Consider the following 26,746-nt stretch of genomic DNA (forward strand, 5'->3'; position numbering starts at 1 on the left):
TCAAATACAAATTATTATCTGGAAACAATTAGAAATTGAATCTTAAGTTCTTCTATAGCCTTGTAGGCTTATACGTAGACAAGAATTCAAATTAGTAAACGTCAGATATTATACTATTTCTCTTTGTAATGATACTGCCAACTACAGCAATAGCATTTATTGCTGAAATGACACTAACAAGCAACACCCATGCTCATGGCGGGATTAGAACCCAGGACCCCTGGCGTTGTAGTGTGCTGTTCTAACCACTCTGCCACGGAAGTAGGTTATATTTATGTTTGATTCTTCAATATAAGTAATTCAATGTGTATGCAGAGAAGAATACTGAGGAACTAATAGGCACAAAGTTTGCCAACAACCGTTCTTTTTTTTTCCAATTTTAGATATAGGCCACCATAAATGAAACTGAAGAGAACGTATGTAATCATGTACTATATACATATACATATATGTGTGTATATATATTATGCATATACATATGAGAGAGATAGCTATGTGTAAGTCTTTTCTTCTCATAGTGGTTCGGATCCCACTTTAAACTGTAGGTCCAGTCCCAATTAGCCTGTTTGTGCTTAAAAGTAGTCATAAAAAACTCAATATAAAGTATTTTAAAGTAGAATAAGCATTTAAAACTCCACTTTGTTGATAATGCTTGAGATTCATCAGGTAAATAATTGGAAGATTTGGTTATCTTGCATGCCAACCCAACGTGAAAATAGATATATTCTGATTCTTAGTTCATTTGACCTCACGTTCTGCACACGTGTGTAAAATCTGTTTTCTATGGCAAATATTTCTCATTCAAAAATTTCTTTGTTTCACATTATGAGCACTTGAATTATTATATTTTGTTTTCATTCGCTATTAAATAACTTATGTGCCAAATGCGATACAGATCGATGAGTTACATATCAATGGTCTTGTCTAAGTAATATTTCATTTTCCTTTGTCCATACGAGCATATATTAGATCACTTAATTTTCTCTATATTTTTAGAGAATGGAAATGTACAGGTAACTTCTTTTTGAAGAGTTTGTTTTAACCTAGTGTTATTAAGATTAATATTATTGTTTTATGGAGCATATGAGGACTGTAGTTGGAATTTAATAAGTGGATGTATTTTTCGGTTTATGGCTGTCGAAAAAAGAAGTTCTGTTTGTAGATCTGAATTCTGTTCAGACAGAAATTCAGAATCTGTACTATGAAGATCTTTTATTTATTTATTTATTATATTTATTATTTTTTTATTATGGTGGAAGGTCTGCCATCATAATTGATTGATTGGTCTTAGATTTTGACAGATTTCTAATTATAGTTTCATGCTTACGGTTTCTGCATAATTTTTTGACATGTGGATTGTCTTTCGAATTTAAATTTTATGGTTGAAGCACTCTCGACTTTAAAGAGCCTTCACATGTTAAGTGACATAAACCAACCATTTACATGACTGTGTCATTTCTTGACTACAAGCGTGAGAAATACCTAGTGCTTTACAAGAGACTCACTGCGTTCACGTCTTGGAAAGACATTCCACGGGACATAAAGTCTTGAAGACGTTTACACGTTATATTCTCTTCTGATATGAATCCGCCGGCCATCTATCTTAATGCGTTAACATGTGGAAATACTCAACTTTTTAAATCTTAGTCTTAGATTTGTTTTCATCAAGAAAATCAGCATTGTTTATTCTCTTAGGTAACCTTCACAACAGAAGTGAGCCATGTATAAAAACTTTTACACTGACCAGATAACTTGTAGGTAATTTTGGGTTTGTTCTGCAGGGTGGTTTCGAAGAGTGTTTTCTCATAATCATACATCCTATAAACATACAAATTATACTTTATGTTCTCATGCAAACGCAGATCAAAGATCTAATCTTTCTGGAATCCATGCCATAAACACTGGGTAATATATACCCGTTTAGTGACAATGAAACATAAACAGGTTTACTTCAGGGGTTTATGAGATTATTCAATCCGGAGGGTGTAAACAAGAGTTTACGGGTTTTGCAGATGCAATCTAGGGACAGTAGTTCGTAAATGAGGTATTTAGGCAAAATTTTGGAGATTTCTTTAAAAAAAAATTAGGAGGTTTTGAGGCGTGTTTGGTGTGTGTGTGGATAAATTACTGGTTTACTTAACCTCCCCTTCCCCAAAAAACAGGTAAGTAGCAGAGCGGTAAGTTCATGTTACTGTTTGGAGTCTGAATTGGTTATACGTTTGTCCCACGATAATCAGTTGTTCATCAGGAAGGTTAATGTTGAAATATTTACAAAATAATCTGTTTTCCCGTGAAGGGATAATAATTATAGATTTGAAACCCGTATGACCTGAATGTACTTTGCGTTTGCCTTCATATATAATATTTTATAACTTGCATTCAGCCTCATAGTCGCGATTAACATAAGGAGATAGATAAGTGAGGCAAAGCAACAAACATATATAAAAGAGAGTGTAGATTCCGTGCCCAAATATAGTGTTTCTGACAAAACAGTTATACTAATTAATGCATAAATCTCAACATTTTTTGGTAAACATATACATAATTGAAAGTGAAAACAAAAAATACAAAATTGTATGGGATTTATAAAGAACTATTCCCATACCTTGTGTTTTTGTTGCATCTTTCCTGTCACGATATCATTCTTTTTCAGTCATGACCCCTTTTTCGCTTCAACTTGAACATGCAAAAAGCTGTCAACAGTAAATTACAAACTATTACGTACGGTTGTAATACTTGGATTTTAATTTGCCATGATCACGTCGCTAACCCACATCACGATATCTTGCGGTTTGTACGTATACATAATACTAAAATTTGCAGTTCTGTAATTAAACTCCTGTTACTTTGATAATCACTACTTCCTCGTCCGCTGCCTTAGACACTGCAAACCCTATAAAACACATGACGTTGAAAGCCAGAGCCTGCCGGGCAAGATTTCCCTTGGGTCATACATGGTCGGCGTGTTGATGTCCAGCTCTGAAAGCCAGAATTTTCTACTTCTTCATGCTCATAGAGAGGTTAATTGTCCTCCGTTCACTTGATTGTACCTAAAATTTGGCCTCACATTAGGGAATAATATTTGACGCACCGATATGCGGAACCCAAATGTCAACCTCACTTCCTCGTAGTACACCCTGGTAACTTTAGTCTTGCAGGCAGTGTTTCTTTCAGAAAATTTGCTCCGGGGGGGCATTCCAGAGAACCGGGAGGGCGTTGTGAATCTCATCTGCGAAATACAACATATGTGCGTTTAACATTGAGAATTACCAGTAGTCGTTCGTGGTTTGTCAATGAACTTGAGCGTTACAGGTGGCAAATGACGTACAGTAACAAAAATAAAGTAGAATTCGTTGACCTAAGTATACTTAATTCAATGTGGAAAGACAAAATGTGCGCTCTACAGTGCATATACAGAATCTCTTTGTGAGCCTTTTCCGAAAGCTTCTTTCTCACACCTCCAATATTCCCAGCCATATTTGAGGCACCATCAAAGCCGAAAGCAACAATATCATCGTATGTTAAATCAAGAGCAGAGACCTCTTCATCAATAGCATTTGCAATAGTTTCTGCCCTTCCAATAGTAATTTTAACTAATGACAAAAACGTTTCCACGGGGACCTTATCCTCAACAACTCTGAACATTATACTTAACTCCGTTTTATTTCTCGAAGAGACGCATTCATCTGCTAAAATGGAGAGCTTCTTGTGTTTCAACGTTTTCTTCAGTTCCTCCCTCAATACTTCGCCCAAACACACCAGCAATTCACATGCTCTGTCCTTGCTGCTGTAATTTGATCTATCACTCAGAGTTTCTCTCCACACCTTAAATTCATCACTCATTTGATCCAGAATACTTTCAATGATGCTTTCATATTTAGTAGTGAAACCTACTTCTTCCTTCACCAAAAGTACAAGCCCCTGCAAAGTATTTTCAAACATTTTCTTTCTGTTTAACCCTCTTTCACTTTCACCCTGTTGAACAACTTGAGCATAAACGGGTTTCTTCATAACCTGCCTTTTGAGGTTTTCCACTTGTAGTACACTTACAGTATGAGCTGAAGAGTGTTCATGTTTCTCTAAGTTCCCATTTTTTTCCAAAGCTTTTCTGATAGATGTGAAAGGAGCAGTTATGAACACGCCACATGACTTTTGCAGAACTTTTGCGTCATTCTTAATGAAATTTTGGAATAGTTTACAAAACACGCCTCCTTTTTCTTCACTATACTCAAGCCAACTGTACATTTCTTCCCACTGTTTGTTGTAGTGACGTTCTTCTTTTGCACTTGATGATTTTTCGAAGGATGCAGGTTGGAACTGGACGATCCCACGGTAGGCTGTGACAACTTCCCAAGATTTATTTGCTAGCTCCTGCCGCTGAAACACTAAAATAAAAGTATATTGTTCTCTTCGTTCTTCTTTTGTCGTGCAGCAAATCCCACTGCTACAACTGCAATGCAGCTCAAATGCGTCTTGTCTTTTGTAGACCACCACTTGTATGTAACGTTTACCTTCTCGAAGGTATACAAGAAAGCAATGCGGTGGCTAGATTCTAACAATCGCATAAATATATATATATATTTAACTCAACCCTTTTCAGTCAGTCCACCTTTGACTCAACAATCGATTTTCTTATCGTTTACAAATATACTGTTGTGTATCAATTACAAAGAAAATACCGTGTCGGCTCTGATGACAACGAGTCTGCGCTTTTGGTGTGGAAAGCACTACTGCACATTCGAGATGGGAGAGAGTAGATAAGGCTAGTGCGGTTCCCAATTTTATTCTGTTTCTTCTGTAAGATGGGACAAGTGTGGGCGTTGTTATTTACAGAGGGAAATACATATAAAGGCAAACATATTCGCCACACAAAGTAATGCGGTCCGATGCGAGGGAAACAACGGTAGCAGAAAAGTTTTATACTTTGTTCTGTTGTGCTCTGCACCCCCGGAAAGGTGCCTGAAAAAAACACTGCTTGTAGGCGAACGAGGCTTTGGCGTTTGGACCTACGGCCAGTATAATCCTCTATAGGACTTAGTGTTTGTCCTATATATGTGCCGAGATTCCCTTTACAGTCTCGGCTTTTAACTAGATAAGGAGATTTTAGTCCTCAGAGACAGCTATTGATTTTATCTACTGTAAGGCGCTGGACCCCGTATAATGTGACAGGTGCAAATAGCCAAGGTGCTAACGCACCCACAATTTTAATTTCGATCAGTCAACATCAGGAGAGAATTAACAATTAACTTGACCAACATTCAAGGTGGTTGACAGTCGTATAATATTCCATCATCGAATCACTTCGATTGATTGATTTGGTTCATACTGTAGCCTCAACGTGGATGTTCCTTTATGTTAGTCTATTTATCTTAATCTTCAATGTCATCGACCTCCTCGATGGAGTAATGGTAGCGCTCTCGCTTGGTTATCAATGGGTTCCGGGTTCGATGCCTGCTGGAGTGTTTCGGATCTAACTTTAAACTTCAGGTCCAGTGACGATTAGTCTACACTCTGTCTCGAGAATCGGTGGAGAATGGTCGAGCATAACGGTAGAGAAGGGTAGAAAGTGAGTTGCTGGAGCAAAGCAGGGCGCAGCTGCTGTCTCTCTCGCTAGTTCATTGGTCTAGCCTTCTGGATTCACTACTTGCGCAGAGGCTTGTTTTCTTTGGCTTGCTCCAGAGATTCCTGGAACAGAGTACATCTGAGCGTAAGGTGAACTTTGGCAAACTTTTGGGCATGAATTCGCGTTAGTATGCACCAGTGGCGTATGATGAGTCCCAAAACCTGGACTAGCTCACTATGACACGTGGATCTAGGCTATGGAGGAAGGGAGAGGACTAGGCTCGCGTAAACTCCAGGTAAAGTGATTAGACACACCCATTTTGCTCGTTCTTGACGTCTTAAAGGAAGTCACGTTGCCATCCCAACGGCAGCCGGGTTGCCACTTCTAAGAATTGAGGTTGCCAACCTCTAAGAATTAAGATTGGCAACTTCTAAGAATTAAGGTTGCCAACTCCTAAGAATTGAGGTTGCCAACTCCTAAGGGTTGAGGTTTCGAACTCCTAAGGATTGAGGTTGCCAACTCCTAAGGATTGAGGTTGCCAACTCCCAAGGATTGAGGTTGCCAACTTCTAAGAACTCAAGTTGCCAACTCCTAAGAATTCAGGTTACACACTTCAGAATCGCCATCATTATATTTAAATTAGGCTTATTCACAGTTTCTAATCGATTTTTCTTCAGGATTTTACTCTCTAGGCTTCAGGCTATGCACCTAGCTAGCCTAGAATATACCATACTGCTAGGCACGAACAGAGGAGAATGGGCGTTTTGTATTACGTGAATTGATTTCTTACTCATTTAACGAAGGACGTGGATTGCATGAAGGTCGCTGAGCACCCGTTGAGGTGTGACTTGAGGAGCAGTCTTTCAACTAGTGACGTCACGTAATTCTCTCTATGCATTCGTTTCTTTCGAGGAATAATGCTGTCCATCTCCTTAGCATGTAAACACAAGTGTGCAAAGATAGGAGCGGGGATTTCTTATTGTATTACTTCTTCCCAGGTATCTTGTTGCGAGAAGAATTAAGACGTGTCTGTTGGCACCGAGGCCAATGTCAAACCTTGCGTGCTTGGGCCAGCATCATTAATCTTAAGCTGCGCAAGCGCTAAGGGAAGAACAAATGCCTTTAGCATTGTTGAATGACAAAGCAGCACGAGTGTGATTTTTTTAAGCTGCGTCAAATTCGATCCCTATCTAAATCAATACTGCTTATTTCTAATTCACTTTTGAAATACACCGCGCCTCAAACGTGAGGATTATTAACAATTGTTTGTTGTACTTTCTAATTAAAAGTAACAGGAAGATTTCATACCGAAGCGACACGTGTCTCTTGGTAAGCGACTTGCAGAAATAAATGCAACCTTTCGAACCGAAGCGGCACGACTAGCTACCGTCGCTTGAGTGTTGATCGGACTGGGCCGTTTTCTCAATGTGAATGTTTTGATTTACAATGAAAGGGTTCGTCTCTCTTGTCGCTTTTATATGAGGGAAATTTGAGACGAAAGCAACAAGCTACACAACGACAGGTGACAAGCGACACGGATAATTCACACAGAAGCTCCTAAGTGACAAGCAATACGAGACAATTCAGTTTAAAGCAAAATATACATCGCGCGAACAACAGAGCAGTCCGAGCGGCACGCACGCGACAAGCGACATGTGCAGCTTGTTTTATCTCTTCGGTTTGGTAGGTTTCATTTATTACTGTAGGTTCACATCCAAGCGACACGTGTTCCTTGTCAAGTGTCGTTTATCGCTTCGGTGTGAAATCTCCATGAATTCTCCGTGTCGTTTGTTGCTTTGGTCTGAAAACACCCTTAATTTTAAAGTAATGGACTGTTTTGCTTTAAGATTTGATTAAAATGTATTTTAGCATTCTGAAGAAGCAAATATTTACCTGTTTGAAATTTAACTTAGTTTGGATGGATTAGAAATGCAAATGCTCACCCAGCAAAGTTTTCACTCTTTGAACACACTGATAATTTATTTGGTGGTTTAATGTGTTCAGTTCATTGATTAATCAACATTAGCTTGTGCACATATTTTACAATAATACTTTCGTCACAAGGGAAAAATATATACATTAAGTTTGTTAATTGAATTTCATCAGATAACGGGCTGAATTTCTACACTGTCTACCGAGACACTTACCGGAGCCACAGACAGTCTATTCACATAGAAACGCTATTTCTTCTCTGGCTTAATGCTATACTGAGCGCGGGATGTAAACCGTGTTTGGCCTAAGCTGTCACTGTTCTCACATTCACCGAACGTTGACCTTTCTAGCAGAAGCCACGCGGCGTTGTGGCTGCCTACTGCTAACTCCCAGTGTTGGGAGAAGCTTAGCTTCGAATAAGCTGCACAGTAGTGTACAAATTTGCATACAGCGCACGAACCGCTACGACGATAATTGTGCAAAATGAACTTATTAAATGACATGAAATAAAAGTAAGAAATTAACTAGGAAGTGGCAACAGCGCGTCCGTAAACGTTGCTTATATGCTTCCCATTCGCTCCTCGCTGTCCAGCAGACGACATTTCGTTCCGATTGGCCTAGAAACTGTCGAGCGATCGCTAGCGCGGGAAAGGTGACAGGTTGATACAGAAGGCGGTTGATGAGTGACTTTACCGTAAGCACCCAAATGTCAATTTCGCTTCCCTGGTACTGCAGGCCAACGAGGATCTGGCGTCTGCACCTACAGCCAGTATAATCCTCTGTGTGATTGTGTGTTGCATTGTGTTTTATATGTATATGTGTTGAGTGCCCCTTTACAGCCTCAGATTTTAATCTGGATAAGGAGATTTTTAGTCGCCAAAGAGATGTGTTAATTTTATTTTTGGTAAGAGGCTTGACCCCGTACGATGTAACGAGTGCAAATAGCCCAAGTGCTGACAAACCCACAAGTTTCAGTCAGTCAGTCAATGAAAACTTTACTGAGCGAAGCGAACTTTCGCTCGCCGAGTTGGTGAGCAATGCACACTGTCAGTCAAAATTTAGGGAGGGGGCAGAGCTCTATGATCCCATGACTGACACTGCCAGTGATTGTTTTCACAATACACACAATGTTGATTGAATTATTTAGTTTATTTTACTTTACTTTTCTGCCACTTTTGGCTAATCGCGATGATGGGAATGAGTGATGAAATGATGAAAGTGAAGAGACCCTCGCAAGGAACACCCATGCTCAGGCCGGGATTCGAACCCGGGACCCCTGTCATCATAGCGCGCTGTCGTAAGCACTCAGCTACGGAGGCCGGCAATACAGACAAGAAAATAACATTAACATGGCTTTATTATAACAGTATTACCCAATAATAATGTTAAAATTTGCATTATAAATAGCTGCCCGGTGGAGACACAAGTGGTTCGGATCCCACTTTAAACTGTAGGTACAGTCCCTATTAGCCTTCATGTGCATAAAGTGGACTTAAAGTCAAAACTCGGAACCACAAAACTCATAAGCCAAAACTCGCTGTAAACAGTGATTTGGAGTAGGAACTCACGGAGGCGATCTAAACAGGAAATTGGCTGTTTAGAAAGCTACTACTGTCAGCAAGTAGTATTCTTCTAAAAATAATTTCACAAATTTTACACTCTTGACTAACTAACTTTTATTTTTATTTTCGTTCAATTTCCACGCATCAAATCTTTTGAATGAAGGAGATTTCTAATCGAAATCAATTTTAATCCGAATAATTTTATATTAATGCTGCGACTGATACATGCTGTTTAATAATAGTATAAATTATATACTAATACAAAATATATCTTAATTTTAATTAAATACGTTCTGATTTAGCTTCAGATGAGGACATTTTTATGCTCAATCTATTCACGTTCCCCTTGCTCATATCAAATTTAGGAGGATCCTACTGTGACAGCATGCAATCCTTCTTACATAAATCATTTGACATTTGCTTCTACAGAAGATAAGTGACCTCACTCGCCGAAGACGCATACGACTAATTTATTTTTCATTAGTGCTTGTCTGTGCTTTCGGACTTAATGGCAGGGGGGCAGATATACTGATTTGCGTGACATGAGATCTATTCATGGATTTCATAAGAGATATAAATAATGCTCTCGTGTAGTATTAATCCTTTAACGGGTATTCAGTAAGCAGCTTCTTTGACAAATTGTATGGTCATAAAACACAGAGGAACAAGGAACGAAGGTAAATTGAAGGTTACTTGTCGGTTAGGTTTTCTGCATAGCTAAGGGTACAAACTGCAAGTTTGCAGACACACGTAGTGAGTGTTAGTTACGCTTGTCTGTTTGTTTAAAATTTACTGCTCAAAGTAATTACCAGTTTGAGTTATGTTCTCAGGCCCACACAAGCACACACTTAATTCTACTGTGCTTTTCGTCAAGAGACTCAAATTGGTTTTATATTTATTTGTTTGTCTGCTCATGTTACTTAACAATTAAAGCACACGGTTATACTTCAAGAGGTTGCTCTTTCTATGAATCTCCAATACGCCCAACGATTGTCGAAAACATTGCTGTTAAGGTGTTATCGAATATCAAACTCTACAGACCCAATCAAAATACGTCTTTTTCGTAATGTGCATTTTTATATTTGATATGTTGGATAGCACGAGGGTGAAATGGAAATGAGAAGCAAGTTATGATAAGTCCACTTCAAATATTGAATTTTTAAATATGTTGTATAATCAATATTTGATTTTTTGTTCTTAAGTCCACTTTATGCAAGGATGGGCTAATCGGGACTGGACCTGCAGTTTAAAGTGAGATCCATACCACTATGTGCCTCAACCAGTGGCTGGTAGTCTGGCTCTATGGGTGTGCATTTCACCCCTGTCAATACTCACAACTTCTTTTGCGTACATAATGATGCTAAATGTATTGTCAACCCAACTTTTGATCATCTTTCACTGAAAATGAGGCTATGACAGAGTTATATTTCATGTTGTATTTTTAACACAGAGTTTTTACAAATTTCAAATATTTCGGTAATTTTCCAGCCAATCACGAGAAGAGCGATGTTATTGTGCCATATGTAATTCAGCATTCGTAAACCTGACAATATCACTCAAAACATAGAAATACCGATCTACAATATCAATACTATTGTCGACTTGCAAAATATTTCGTAAAAACTTCCTCCCCCGCTCCGCTGACATAAATGAAAAAGGAGAATAATAACATTGGCGTACACCAAAGAATCCGATCCAATTACCCATGGAGGAAACCAGTTGTAATCTACTAGCTGTTTATTTCTAATGACAGACTGATCGAACCAAGCAAATCAATCGAAATCAAGAGAATAATAAATCTTAAAGAAAAGTACAGTACTCAATCAGTCCACACTGCCCTGCTTCGTAGTTCAGAATTTTTCCTTCCCTTCCGCCATATCCATATATTACTGCAGTTGCTACAGGCTTTGTAGCTAACTTCCCTCGAAAATTTCAACAACGATAAATAATAAGTCTCTGCTTTCGCTATGTACAGTTTCCCTGTTCATCATGAAATCAAACACTTTGCACTGAAACAGGAACGACCGTTTGACAGCGCTAAATAATTTTGCAATGCAGTAACAGGCACACGATGCGTAACAGCTGACTGATTGATGTACGCTTCCACCGCGCAGGTTGATAATTCGGCTACTGCGCCGGACGGACAGTTTATTTTGGACAAGATGCACTAAGCAAAGGCAAAATCACACATGTTTAAAACACCAGTCTCGCTTTCAGTAGCCCTACTCCCCTTCCCCTTCTTTCTTGCCCCTGCCATGCTCGGAACAGGATGAGAGGGTCAATATACAATCGAAATTTTAGTTTTCTAAAAAAATACTCAATTTGCAATGATGTATGGGTTCCCTCGACTTCTTCACACGGTCTCGAATGGAATGGGTTTGAAACACTACATTTGCTAACACATTGGGTTTCATTATTATGCAAAATCCCCAGGCACCGCCCCCAAGTCAGAAGACTCAATCAGCGTTCTCTACGCGACTGCTGTAACAGTGTCAGGAGTAACGAAACTCGCATAGTGCGAGCTCGCCTCGGTCTACGCGGGTTGATATCACTGATCCCACGCTTCTCCACCACCTCTCTTGGTGAAGCGGCGTGGGAAAACTGGATGTTTCGAAGGAGTTAGAGTTCAATGAATTAGTATAATAATAATGATTTGCATTACAGATTTATTTAGGTGTGCACGTGCGAATAGGCAGAAGCCGCTATTGCCCTCAACCTTTCTCATATTAGACATACAGTAGCTATGACCAGTTAAAGAAAACTAAGCAATAATATATTATTATAAGAATGATAAAAAAATGTAAACTTACTTCTGGGAGAAAACGCACTACGTATAACAAAGGAAGAAACAACAAAAATGATTTGCGAATGATACAATAAAGAATTCGCAATAAAAATTCAACACAAGGGGACGGTTTGAAAAGAAGGTCATGTTGTGCACATGGTGGAATATTGATGGTCCAGTGTTCTGGAAACTCGTACTAGACGGTCGTGCTGCCAATGGGAACCTTTACGCTGTACAACTGCAGCGGGTCCATGATGTTATGCTCCAGAAGTGGCCAACATTGATGCGTCGGAAGAGAGCCTTCTTGCAGGTCGATAACGCCCCATGTCACCGGTCATGAATTGTTACCCAGAAACTGCAGGACTTCGAAGGAATTGAAGTGTTGCCTCATCCTATGTACAGCCCTGATCTTGCGCCATCCGATTACCATTTTTTTCACTTTCGCACGCATTTCCTGCAAGGATTACAGTTCGACACATTGGATGCTGTGGAAACAGGGGTGCGCGAGATTTTGGCCTCGAAACCAGCCGAATGGTATCGTCGTGGTATCGTGGCTCTCACGGAACGTTGGCAGAAGACCATACAACAGAATGGCCTATACTTTGCCGAAGAAGTCCGATGTGACGCCTTGTCTCCAGTCTCAATGTCCATGTGCAAAAAGGAATGAACTTTTGACTCACCCTGGTAATTGAGGGGTCTAGTGAGAGAGGGAGCTATGCCACTTCGACAAGAAATGTAAATAAATTGAGTTTTCTAAAGCATTGCGTTGAGTCATAATTTGTATAACAAAGGGTATTTTTTTTCTGAACATATTGTTAGGTAAATTATTCAAAAGGAAAAATATGAATTTCAATATAAATACCATTTATTATGAACATGTATGGTATATTGTTATAGTATATCCATGTGGAAAAATCAATCTAGCACATCAAATACTTCGAACAAGGCTTAAATACTTTTACCTGGGTGTAAAAACATGTTCACAGGGTTACATATGATCTACATAAAGACAACAACTTCATATGTTTTCTGGAGGATCTTCAATGTCCATAGTTTCTGTGGATTTTAGTTTTTGGAAAACCATGAAAACCATGAAAACCATGAAAAACTGGAGGAATATAAGGCATTATTGCCATGTGATCTTTTAACTTCAGAGCTGATATTAAATCTAGCACCGGTTACTGCAACACAACCTCTGCCACTCCTATTGCAGACACCATCAGTAAGTGGCATAGCTCCTTCTCTCACTCAAAATGCTGACGAGGACGTATTCAAGAACTCAGAAAATCTGCTGCAGAACAAGCGGGAGGTATGCAACATGGTTGTAGTTCACATGATAGATGGCAGATTGTAGGAGAGGACTGAAAATGGCAAAAAATAAAATTTTCATGATTTGTGGCATAGCTCCCTCTCTCACTAGACCCCTCAATTGTATCCAGTGATACAGACATAAAAGGTCGTGACTTTCTTGGATAATTAATAAACCATATTTCAATCAAACGTCATGACATGATGTACCCGTTCCCTTATATCATAACTTCCAATCGAAGAGTGGCCCACCTTCTCTTAATATTTCTTTCTTAAGTACATAGTCAAATTAATCTATTCATTGATAGCTCGGTCTTTCCTCTGAAAGAAATACGAGTACCTTCCGTCAGTTGCTGCGAGCTGGCCGCTGTGCTAACGAGATTGCAATCGGCAAGGCTTCATTCTTGCTAACGTAAGGCGGAAGCGAGTTTCATTTAAAATATGATGGATTGGATATGTGCTTAACGTGTTCTGCAATTAGCTTTCTATTAATTATGCCTTCTGATTCAGGTTTGGTTCAACCCAACTTGCCATGGAAGACATATGACGTCATTGCGCTTCGGGGTCTGCTTGGCCACTCCCATCTCAGTTCGGGCTTGTCCAAATGGAGAGAAAGACTTAGAGCCAACACAAGGCCAGAGAAAATATTCATGTACAGTACTCTTGACTGAATAGAGTTTGAAAGCAGATAACAGCCGGGAGAAGAAACAGAGGCAATGTATAGAGTTTACAGAAGTAAAGATCCATAGATTCTTGTCTACGGTTCTTGGAAGAGGTCATGTGTGAGCGTTCATACACACACACACACACACACACACACACAGATCATTATACAGAAAACGTACCTTTAAGAAGGTACATTCGAAAAATATATTAACCATAACAGCTTAAATTCAATTTTCAAATACATTAAATTCTGTTAACTGTGATGTAGATGTTTATATTGTGTCTCTCTAATTATGAATTTATACAGCAAAGAAAGTTCGAGATGTGAATGAAGGATATAAAATTGTGAAACAAGAAAATATCATCTTATTTGACACGTAAGAGCAAGAGGGGTGTAAGGGGTGACCTTCCACGTAGTACACCCAAATGTCAACCTCACTTCCACGTTAGTACACCCTGGACTGAAGACTAACGAGGCTCTGGCGACTGGTCCCATGGCCAGTAAAATTTTGTTTGTGTTGTCCTGTGTTTTGTCCTTATTTGTGCTGAGTGTTCTTTGCAGGCTCGGCTTTTAACGAAAGTCAGAACATTTTAATATTTTATGATTTTAATTAAGCAACGTTAGAGTTGTTATGTGAAACGGTAAGGGGCTGGACCCCGTATAGTGTGACAGGTGCAAAATAGCCTTAGTGCTGACGCACCCATAATTTTAAAATCAATATCAACGTAAGAGAAAGAATATATGAAAACTTATACAAAGTTTCATCAAATGGTTTAACAAATTGTAATAACACATTAACATCATGAACAAAGAAATAAAATTTACATGCACTTTTGTAAGATTTGTCACTCATTTCAACTGCGTTAAAACTTGTAACACATCAATATTATTTCCAATAGAGAAAAGGACACAACAAATTAATGTACATAATACTTTCAAATGTGAATACTGTGTGTTGAATTTTTATTGCAAATTCTTTATTGTATCATTCGCAAATCATTTCTGTTGTTTCTTCCTTTGTTATACGTGGTACGTTTTCTCCCAGTAGTAAGTTTACATTTTTTTTATCATTCTTATAATAATATATTATTGCTTAGTTTTCTTTAACTGGTCACAGCTACTCTATGTCTAATATGAGAAAGTAAATTATATAAAATTAACATGTTCATGAATGAGGTTGACAAACCTCTTGAACACTCTTTTCAAAAAATAGATTACTGGCTATATCTACTGTGTTACCAGTCTTGCTCCCAGATTCGATTCTATGCCTGGGTATGGGTGTTCTTTGTGAGTCCCCCTTCATCAGTTTAATGATATCTTCACTAATCCTCATCATTGTGATTAGCTAAAAGTGGCAGAAAACGGATGATAGACAACAAAAATTAAACTAACTGTGTACCTCCGTTATATTCATATTTTAATTGATGATACAGATACGGAAGATATTCTCCCAGGTTTTGCTCTGTATACATGTTTCTATAGAGGTTAGAATGTAATAGCTCTCCATATGACTTTATACAACACTCTTGCATATAACTTATGAGCTTGTTAGTTTGTTTAAATTACACTTAGTTTTTGTATGGTGCGTACACAAGATTCGTACCATGTTGACCAACTATGAAACACTTACAAACACCTTTCTCCTGAACAATATTTCTTGTCAGGAACAAAGGAAAATTTTCTATGGCTTTCTATTCTGTTCTACTGCTGTATTTGAACATAGCTACCACGTTGAATATCCTTATATTCGCAAAGGTATCGTGGCGAAGTACGGTGAATATCTAAACAACAGCACACCAAAATTCACGTGAATTCTCTGGAAGGAATTCTAAGCAGGTGTAATTTTTCATAGCGGATTTCTAGAAGGGATAGAAAATATCTGAAAAGGCTTCGCTGGCGTCGGTCAAAGGTCCATGGGTGCCTTAAAAGACTGTAATTCATTGGAATTTGGAATTGTTGTTATATATTGTATGAAGTAAGAAGAAAAACAGAAACCAGGGGAAATGTTTCTTGACAATAATTCAAACCTGCTGGATTCCCCGAGATCAAACAACCCCGTTACCTGACAACATTCCAACGCGATTCCCGTTTCTGATCGGATCTTGCTCTGCGTTTGTCTGCTGTATTGTTATATTGTGTTAAATTTTCTCATTTCCTTTGCTTTACATTTGTTGTTTATGTCACTTAAATGTCACTCTCCTTTGTCTCTTGGTTAACAGAAGATACACAAAGAAACTTGCATACCTTACCAAGGATTCAAACCTAGAATCCTTTTCTTCACAATCCGTAATGTTTACCACTCACCCAAAAATTTCAATTCCCAAGATATATCTCTCGTTTTCGTTTCTGCTTTTATTTTTACATACTCAAATACAAAGAGCTATTTTTCAACATGTTACAAAGAAAATAAAATCTGGTTTTGTTATGAAACCTTGTCGATATTTGTTGTAAGTTCAATTCATGCTCAAATAGTTTAATTGGGACTGAACTTACAGTTTAAAATTAAATCCGAACCACTGTGTAATGTGCCTCCATCGGCGATCGAATCCGGGACTTATTCATTACAAGGCAATAGTGGTAATGTTGAGTTTTTATAATTTTCACACTCAATTCTTTATCAGTATCGTTATCACTTTGGTTGGTTGGTTGGTTCGTTGATTTGGTGTTTTAAGTCCACTTTATGCACAGTAAGGCTAACCAGGACTGGACCTACAGTTTAAAATGGGATCCGAAAAACTTGTACCTCCACTGGGTATCGAACCCGGGACCCCTTGATTACAAGGCGACAACGCGTTATCACTTTGGAAAGAAACATCTCTATTTAACTTGTTTCTGTACATCTATATTTATTACAGGGGAAATAAATTAATGAACACAACTTCAAGTACTACATAATAATAAAAATATAGATGGAGTAGCATTTATTGTTGACAAACACTGCCTAGATTTTCCAATATTCATCAACAGCGAGCTGTAATTCGAAGTATGCTCACATGAACATTTCTTAATGTATTTCTCTTTTATTTTTTGTGATGGAAATCAGTTAGCCTATATCTTGCAGCAATGCGGGCAAAACGAGTAAATAGCAGTAATTTATGCAGCTGTCAAGTTTAAATTATCTTCAGCACATTAGAGGAATTTTTATGAAGCATTTATTTATCTAGCACCACGCATGTCCATACATGTCGACAAAGACAAGAACAAATTATTCCTTAAAAAAAAAAAAAAAAAATTCAACATTTCGTCAGTTTACTGCTCTACTTCTCTATTTGCTTTCAGAACAAGTAAAAAAAAGAGCCTAATAAATAGCGTAGTGGCTGATATTGTCGCCTTGTGATTCCAGGTGGAGGAAATGATTAGGACGGGCCTAGTCCCAATTTGATTATTTGAGCATAAAGTGGACTTGAAACAAACTTTTCGTCCTTACAGAAAGAGTAAAAACACTGTAATTGAACAACTGTACGTTTCCTCTACGTGGTTCAATAACAGGGGTTTACAGGAATAAGTCATACCCACCAAAACATTTCAAAACAAAAGGGCCCAGAATCGCCTCATTACTTCCCGTAAGTGTATAAAATAGTCAGATTCAGAATTTAGTTTAGTTATCCGTTTGGATGGTGCTAACAGGTAGTAAAACTCGTGACATTGCACTTTGATAAGTTTGAGTTTGTTTTTAAAGTCTACTTGATGCGCCGAAAGGCTAATCAGGAATAGACTTACAGTTTAAAGTGAGATGCGAACCACTGTCCCGATATCGAATCCGGGACCCTTTGATTACAAGCGACGACATTGATATTTTGATAATTATGTATATATTCCATTCCATGTTAGTAGAATGATATTTAAATGACCAAATTGCCAACCTCCATGTATCAGTGATTAGAGTTGCATGCTGAGGGGTCAGAAGTCCTCGGCGTGAATCGTGTGTAAGGCATGACGTTCCTTTGTGTTTTTTGTTCCTTAGTCGATTTCATCAATTCACCAGTCATTCTCATTGTCGCGATTAGCCTAGAGCGTCAGAAAGCAACGTAAACTAATACAAAACACAAAAAATTGAAAGCCATATGTGAAAACTTGTCCAAAATTAGGTGTTTTAGCAATCTTTTTAGCTGTCCATTGAACTGTGTTTGATGAAAATTTTAACATCTTAAACTTCTCTTCCACTTTTCTAATACTCAGTTTTAATTGTAATTACCAAAACGAACGTGTTTCGGAGTTTTATATATTTTTAGCAAGATCTAGCGAAATTTTAGAAATTTTTAAAATTGTCACAATTCTAAAAAAATGCAAATTATCCAAACTGGCTTGTAAATATTTGTTTCCCGGTTCATAAATTCTAACAATTGTATAAAAATCCTCAGAATTTAAAGCAAACCACGTGCTGGTTTGATGTAGAAAATATGTAGATAGATTAATTGAAAATAAGTTATATTCCCAAATCAGTAACATTCTTTCCTCACAAAGTCCAAAGAGAGTACTCGCCGAGAACATACACCAAAATATCAGTAATGATATTACTGCAGTTAATTTTGGCATTGTGGCCCATAGATTGTTTCACTTCATACAATTGGTAGACGTGATTTTAATAAATGCAAATACTTCCACTTCATAAAAAAAAAATCTATCTGAGAACTGGAACTATCTTGATACGATGAAGCAGATTGAACTTTTTATACTGGTCAAGGTGTGCTCGTTCACGTACCAAACATTGAGAAATTAATTTTTGATCGTTGAGCTCTGGTTTTCCATTGCATAATCGTTTGCGATGTAGAAGATCCTCAGTGATTTATATCTTACCACGACGTAGGTAACAATTAACTACAAGTGTGGTAAGATTGTGTATGAGATTAATCACAGTAATTTCTCCTCTCATTAACGCGACCGCGTTTGGTTTGCATTTTCCATATTCATTCGCTACACAGTAGCTTCATTTTATCTTCCTGTTCTGTTCTTTTTAATTTGTTGTCAACCTTTTTTACTTTTATTTATAGCTTCTACGTGTAATTGTAGATGAATTCGCCTATATTTTTGTGCAAAATTTAATGTATTCATAAATAAAATTAAAATAATCGCTTCGGAAAGACATTGATCACTTGATTTTATTCTTCCGAGAGGCAAACTGGTATTAGAAGTTTTCTTCATCGTCTTTTTAAGTCCTCCAGTTGAATTCACGTATCTTTAAAATGGTTGTTTAATTGTGGTTGTATATCTAGATCTTGTTCATCCTTTTTCTCTCTCTCTCTTCACGGTCTGTCAGGGAAAAAATCCAGAGTGTTCGGGAAAATGCACTTGTAAGTGAAAAGATGCAATTTTCAAGCAGTCAGTTTTCTATGTTCATCCTTTTAATAAGAAATATGATAGAAATGATATACATATTGGATCATCACTGTTAAGAATCTTTACACATGCCTAACTTGTATTAATTTTCTTTAATTGATTCAGTGTAGCTTAGATGAAATCAACAGATAATCGAATTTTGTGTCTTTTTCAGAACATCCTAGAATTGCTTTCCTGCAAGATATTTACAGTATATTGCAAGAAAACAAAATAAAAATGTATTGCATGTATGTGTATATGTTAAGGTGTCCCTTATTTTTCGACTTTGAAATTTTTGAAGCCATGCCCACTAATATTGTTATATTTGCTCTAAAAGCACTTTGGAGTTCAATTTCATGCTAATTGAGAAATTTAACGTAATCAGTTTGCCTGGAAAATTCGGCGACACAAGAAAACAGTAGTTGTATAAACGCTAATGTAATCATTTCAAGTGTTGAATTCTATCAAATTTAACAACATATGATTTACTGATAATTTTGGCGAAAATAAGGGACACCCTAGTGTATGTATGTAATACCGTTATTAAAGTAATGGTTTACCCATCCAACTCCGAAACATCACTTCAATTTTGATCATTACACTCGGTAATGTCTCAGTAAGTGATGTAGTAGCATATTTTAGGATTCCCATATTTAAGATTTGAGAGACCTGCAAAATGCTCACGCCACAAAAATTGTTCTGGTTATTATTTGCTACATAAATTATTTCCTAAAAGTGAGAAAATCTTATTTGTAATGCTTAGTGAATTGTAATGTTACTATTTTGTAATGGGGAACGAATGGTAACTTCGAAGTTAATTTATACTTTGAGGATCAGTATTCTTACCACGATACAATCATGTACTGCAAAACCACGCTAATCAGCATCTATAAATGCTTCTTATTTTCAAATAAAATTAAATCGAAGGTATACCATTTTTCTAACTAAGCAATAACAGAATCTATCGGCCCACAAGCAATCATAGGTCGTAAGAAAACTTGAAATCAAGAATGAAGGGAATGATTATCTGTATATTTGCATGTAATGTAGAGGCAATTATTTTTGACAAGTTTATCTTTGGATCACCATAAATTTTCTGCTTTGAATTTAAAATTATAAATATTTGGATATGTCGGGACGTGATATTACAGGGCCAATGTAGCATTGAAATGAATAGAGAGAATTTGGTTTTCATGAACTGGAGTCAGAGGTAGGCAGTTCCTTGCAAAGCATATTGCTCCAATCTCACTAAAGAAGGTGGGAAGTGTGTCAATTATGTAGGTATTGTTAAAGCCGGGCTCCTTTCCAAAAACGGAGCCGATGACCCTGTGTCAACTCCGTGATCACAGCTGTTCTGCGTGAGTGAAACGAAGTTTGGGCGTTCAGCTTCATTTACCGTCGTGCCCACTGGGCTGTCTAGCAGGGCACGAAAATCATGATGAATGCCGCGCAAATCTCTGCTATCCGGGGTATCTGATCCTGCGGGAAGCTGTGAATGCGTTCGTTATCTCGAGATGGTTACCAGAGATCTTTGTCTTTGCGAGCCAATCATATTTCGTGCATCAAGTGAGATTCGTTTGTGACACAATTCATCATATTAAAGATTAACAACCGCGTGCAAGAATAAAGTCGGAATTGGCATCGCTATGTTCCATTGTTTCAATTTCCGAACCACCTACTTTTTCATTGTGTATGGATTTAGTTTGGAGAATGGGTTGATAAATAACTACGTAAAAGATTTGAATTGTCACTGACTTAACTACCATTCCTGGAATAACTTAAAGAATAGCTATGGCAAATTTTTTGGTGCAGATTTTACATGGCATGTATTGAGTGTTATTCTCGATAGATACTCAGATGTAAGTGTCGCTTGCTCGATAGAATGACATGCTAATTTCATCGATGCATGCTGACTAGTCTCTGGCGACTGTACTACAGCCAGAAGGATATTTGTGTTCTCTGTTGTTTTTCCCTGTACGTTGTTGTTTTGACTTTTATTTGTGCTGAAATATCCTTCCTGCCTCATATTTAATAGTATACATGGTAATTATAACGCCTTTTTGGTGGACAAATACGTTGGCTGGTCGACTCAAGATCTCACCACCGAAGGTTCCGGATTCGAGCCCCAGCCAGGCCATGGGATTTGCTGTTATCTCTTCCTCAATATCATCGTATGAACTTAAGTTGTCCACTAAGGTAAAAAAAGAACAACTAAATTATGCATTAAACCGTGCCTTGGAGTGTGGAGGTAGAACTCTCACTCGGGCTTGATCTCGTCCATAGTGATGGATGATGTGATCAGCACCACCCTCGACTGCTTTTATGATCCCTCATATCAAGGGTTATTAACGAAAAACACCCCACCAGCCCGGAAAACAAACTCTGGTCTCCCACGTAACAGTTTCCACTATGCTTAATGAAAACACTACCTCCAGATAAAATACGAAAGTGGCACTTGTATTGATTTCGGCGTAGTTTGCGTGGTTTTATTACTCCAATTATAATACCTCATAAGAGTGAAAAATTTTGATGTGAATAATTTATCAGATAAACACGTAGTGGCGTTCCATGGGAGGTGGCAAGAGTCAGACACATCACCCCTTCATTTGGTCCAGCTTTCCTAAGGAAAAGAACATCAAATTCTGGTAAACGGGACAAAATGTAAGTATGCTTCTAAAAACAAAGAGAAGACGCAAAATCTTCCATTTAAAGGGTAATACCGGATCCTCGAAAAACTTAATCATATACTGAATATATGCAACCGCGTTGCAGTGCACTAATTAATTCACCTTGGAATTATTATAAACTAAATATATCATTGTTTATAAATAATCAGATGTCTGCTTGGTATGTCTGAATACAGTAAATTTGGTTTAGGTAAATGTTTCAAATACCATACCAAAATCTCGAACGACAAGGAGAACCTCGTACACTAAATCTTGGTCTCGTCTCGATTTTACAGAGGTCTGTCTCTGTCTCGTCTCGGCAAGTCTTAAAGAGCCTGGTCTAGTGCTCGTCTCGATTTTTGCAAAGCCTTCGCAGTATGTACCATCCCCAATCCATATTTATATTCTCATTAGAAGAAATTTTCCGCGTTATTTCTTCAGGTAATATTTTTGAGTCTGACTTTTTGTATCTCTTGATTTCTCCCCAAATCATACTTCGTCTTCTGTTGAAGAGCATTTTCTTTCTTTACTCACATACTCGAGTGTTTCCTTGCAGAGATTAAGAGTTCCAGGTAGGAAGTTCCAAGGCAGTTGTTGAGCATGTACTGCATTGTTTTCTTAATCAAGAATATTTGCATTGAGTAGGATGACGCGTGCAATGTCAGCTTGAGACAACATCCCGCGAACAAATAATGCTACCTCCAACCCTTTTATTCACATAAGACTGTGTTTGGGTTACTTGACTTGAGAGTCTTGTGCAAGCAGCATTGTTGTTCGTGGTATTAGGTATCCTATTAACATTTTCCCAGATTAATTTTTGCAACACAACATTTATTATATTAAATAAATTTTCGTGCATAGCAGCAGTTCCTTTTTTTATTAAATCAAATATTTACGCAATCCATTCTTCAGCATATTTCCCACTATCCCAAATTTTATCTTCTTGGGATTCGATACAGAAAACTCTCAGAGGCATTTTCACTCTTTCTCGTATTGCCTTATTTAGCATTTTTAATGTATTTTATTTTGTGTCGCAGTTCGCTTTTGGTATTGCTTTTCTGCCATTGTAACATTTAAATTTTGTTGCTTCAGCCATTGTATTACTGCGTTATATATTAAAAAAACTCATGTATCTGAAAATTGGATTTCAGTCATAAAATATGGTCTCAAGACCATAATAATTTACCACATCCTGCACCCTTGCAATGTATTGATGTTGAAACCTAGAGGACCTCTCCAGATTTTAATGGACTCACTTACATAACTTATTTGGTGGTAACCTCTTATTTTTCAGAAGAGGAAAGTACCTAAACATGGAATGGGTTTGTAATATGGAATAGCGGAACGGGTAATAATATCCAAGCTGTCCAGCCTTTCACATTGTTACGTTCCCGGTTGAAACTCGATGAATATACTTACAGTTAATCCATTCCGGTGAACACAAGACGTATCAGCCTACTATGAGGACTCTCAAGACGTGGGAATCAATTACGGGTATGTTTATGTAAAATATATTAAAGCTCTCACAATTAAAATACCTTATAACTTCAGTTGATCTTCATAACACACAATTGAACTCGAAAATAAACTTATTTTTAGAATTAAAACTGTATTAAGCTCGAAATTATTACTTGAGTACACAAATTAAAACATTTAGTTTAAAAGTCACTTACTTCAACAATCAGAATCCATAATATACGTACCTTACATGTCAGCCAACATTCAATTATATCAATGTTAGCCAATAACCAATTCACATACTACAAAACTGAGTAAAACAAATTATGACATCATTGAATAACATTAAACACTGAAATTGATAAATGAATTGGGTGTGTATCATGGCATCCTCCCACAAACAAAAAGAACATTAACAAAATGAAAATGGAGTAAATTTTATTTTTCAAAACTTTGGGGTCATTCACTCAACTCAACAACTGCTTCTCAGTTTTTTGGAGTGTAGGACAGGGCATAAGTATTGCAAGTGGTAACATCTAATTGTTTAACACTAGTTTCTTCACTATCGAAATCTTCCGTCTGTGTAGCACTTTCCTTCCTCCTCCAATTGTAGTTACCTCTATACCGGTTATCGCGATGTGGGGAGAAATTATTATTACCATAAGAACTTCTTCGGAATGGCGTTCTTCTTTCTTCTCCAGAGGATCGCTGTGATCCCTCGCAGTTCGTTCTTCTGTAGAACCAGCTTCTATTTGCTTCTCCTGAAGGATTGTTACTTTGTCGAGCGCTACCACTGAAGTTCTCATTATCAGATCTTCCGTTACCTGCAGGCACCTTCTCCGAATTCGGTTGATTTCTGCAGTAAGTCAATTGCCTAATTCTAGCTTGGTTGGGTCTTCTGTCCTCAAATCTAGGGTTTTCTGTCCTCCATCCCCGAGTTGCTCCGAGGCTTCATATCTTCCCAAAAAGCAGGTAAGTTGGTCCATGTTGCGTGGATCGCGAGTAAGTACCAACTGACGCACTCGCAGCGGAATTTGACTAATAACCAAGTTCAGCGCTTCGCTAAGGCGAAGTAAAATAAATCAAATCACAAATCCTTTCCTAAATACGCGTATAAACGTAATGAGGGTTATTCTGGCTTCATAGCACGTTACGATTACCACTCCGTCATGGATGCCGACAGAAGGAGGGTATCAAATGGCTAAAAATATGTATAACATACCCGAAAGAAAGTAAGGAATGTCTTGTTAGCAGTGCATAGACTTTGTTCAAACACCATGACTTTGAACTGCAGGATTATTTTGTGAATCATTAGTTATGCATTTAATTTTTGTTTTCCGTTTTTTGTTTTCAAACTTTTTCATGATATGTGATCTATTAAATATGTAAAACAATTCATGTTAATCAATAGTAATGTGTTATTTTTAAAATGTAACTTTATTGTGTATTAATATTGTAATCGCATACTAGAAATGCAACTTCCCGTGCTTATTCTACACAGTAATATGAGTAAAGTGGTAGAATAGTTTGATCCGTGCCCACGTCAACTAAAAGAAAAAAAAGCTAATGTTAAAAGACTATATGTATTAACAATCGCATAAATTTACGTAATGAACATTTTACTTCTGTTAGGTTACTCTGAACCCTGTAAAAATAATAATCCATATGTTGTTGATTTATTTCCATTTAATTTCCATTTATTTATATAAATGATGATATTGAAATGATTACTCTCCAAAAGGATTCAACTCAACACATTAATATGGTTCCTGTAACTAAGCGAGGTGCAAATAGCAGTCATTAATTGTTGTAACATACTCATTGTTTCATTTTATTTTCCAATTAATGCCATATTGTTCAGAATTCGCCTTTTTTGAAAAAAAGAAAAAACAACAACTTAAATTTACCTTGTCAAATGATATCTGACGATCTTAGTCATGGACAACACTGAGAATCACAGGTTGAAGCAACTTTCAGATACATATATTTTCAAGTTTCTCATGGCAGTTGCCTTTCAAAATTTGTTCTTGAAATCCTCTTCTTTATCTGCGAGATACAAACTATTGTCAAAGAAGCAGGCGTCTTGGGAATCATCTTCCTCAACTTTATAAAAGTTATGGCTTGTTTGCAGCTGTTGGTAAGCACGTGTACACGTGTTGTGCCGGTGTTTCTTAAAATCCAATATTTCATCGGCGAAAGGAGAACGTGCCTTTGGAAGTTGAAGAATGTGGCTTCTACCAAAGGAACAAAAAAATAAACAAAAACGAACAAAAAGAAACTTAGCAACGTTCGTGCAAATCTTCGTTCTTTGGCTTCCTTATTCAAGGTTGAGTGTTCAAGTTTTGTGTCATTGCTGCATTTAGACAAGCCTTTTTCTCTCTAACAAGACTAACAAGATTGGGGTGGCCAATCTTCAAACAAAGAGGGAAGCTGGTTGCTATCCTTTACCGTAATTATTGTCAATGGCTCTTTGAACTGTTCGGTAATTTTTCCTTCCAATTATCTTCCTCGGCATTGTTTTTGCCTTTGAACGAACAAGATTTGCCACGCTGGATGAGGAAGCTCCTCTCTTCATTTCACTTCGTAAGTTTCTTTTAATTAGCTAATTAGCCGAGCTTGCCTCGCAGCATAGCGCCAGACTCTGACCATTTACGCCCTTCCCGATGTCATAATGGTAACGCTGTCGCCTTGTAATCAAAAGCTGCCGGTTCGATCCCCGGTGTGTACATATATGCACAGTGGTTCGGATCCCACTTTAAACTGTAGCTTCAGTCCCGATTAGCGATATTATGCATAAAGTGGACATAAAATATCAACTAATTCAATCAATAAACTGTAGTTCCAGTTCCCATTAGCGTATTTGAGCATAAACTTGTCCATGTTCTCTGGGATCGAGGGTCAAAGTTAGGAATTTACGTGAAGTAACATGTTACTTTATAACATGTTACTCTTACTGCAATTGCAGTACGAACATCACATATTAGCTGTAACAGTAACGCGGTATTTTTAAATGTAAATATTGTTACGTTACTTTCCTTACGTTACCTTGCTAAATTCAAAATTGTCCAATTTACTATGGGCTACAAGTTTTACAGACTAACGAGACACTGGCGCCTAGGCTCTCTGCCAGTGTAAACCTCTGTGGGGCTTGTCTTGTGTCGTTCTGTGATTGTCCCTTCATCCATTTCATCCACCGTCGCTATTAGCCAAAAGTGGTACAAATGCGACGTTAAATAAACTATTATTTTTTAAAAAATCACAACTTCATGCAAACTTTTTCTTTAGAACAAAACCTTATTTATCACAAAACAAAGGTAGTTTTATTTTCTCAAATATTACTAGCAATTGTGAAATACACACGCGCGTGTGTTGAAAGTGTACCATATGTCCATGTTTAGTTGAAAATGCTTATATATGTGTATTGTAAGACAAGTAAAGTAAAACAGTATTACTGGGCAAAGTAAGTTTCAAAGTTTCTTTGAGTAGGTT

At 37.5% G+C, this 26,746-nt stretch overlaps 1 protein-coding gene across 1 annotated transcript in view; it reads right to left on the reverse strand.

The window, feature by feature from the left end:
* Nucleotides 1-1,691: 1,691 nt before the first annotated feature.
* LOC145983735 (uncharacterized) overlaps nucleotides 1,692-26,746 on the reverse strand; it is a 40,289-nt gene continuing 15,234 nt past the window's right edge. Inside the window, exons 2-3 of the mRNA XM_083116785.1 lie at nucleotides 3,416-4,377; nucleotides 1,692-1,818 (exon numbers count right to left, since the gene is read on the reverse strand). Of these exons, the coding sequence (XP_082972911.1) occupies nucleotides 1,692-1,818; nucleotides 3,416-4,377 (1,089 nt within the window). The remainder of the gene's footprint in view (nucleotides 1,819-3,415; nucleotides 4,378-26,746) is intronic.

Source organism: Lepisma saccharinum, chromosome 2 (assembly GCF_977018435.1).
Source record: "Lepisma saccharinum chromosome 2, izLepSacc3.1, whole genome shotgun sequence".
In the NCBI taxonomy this organism is placed as follows: Eukaryota; Metazoa; Arthropoda; class Insecta; order Zygentoma; family Lepismatidae; genus Lepisma; species Lepisma saccharinum.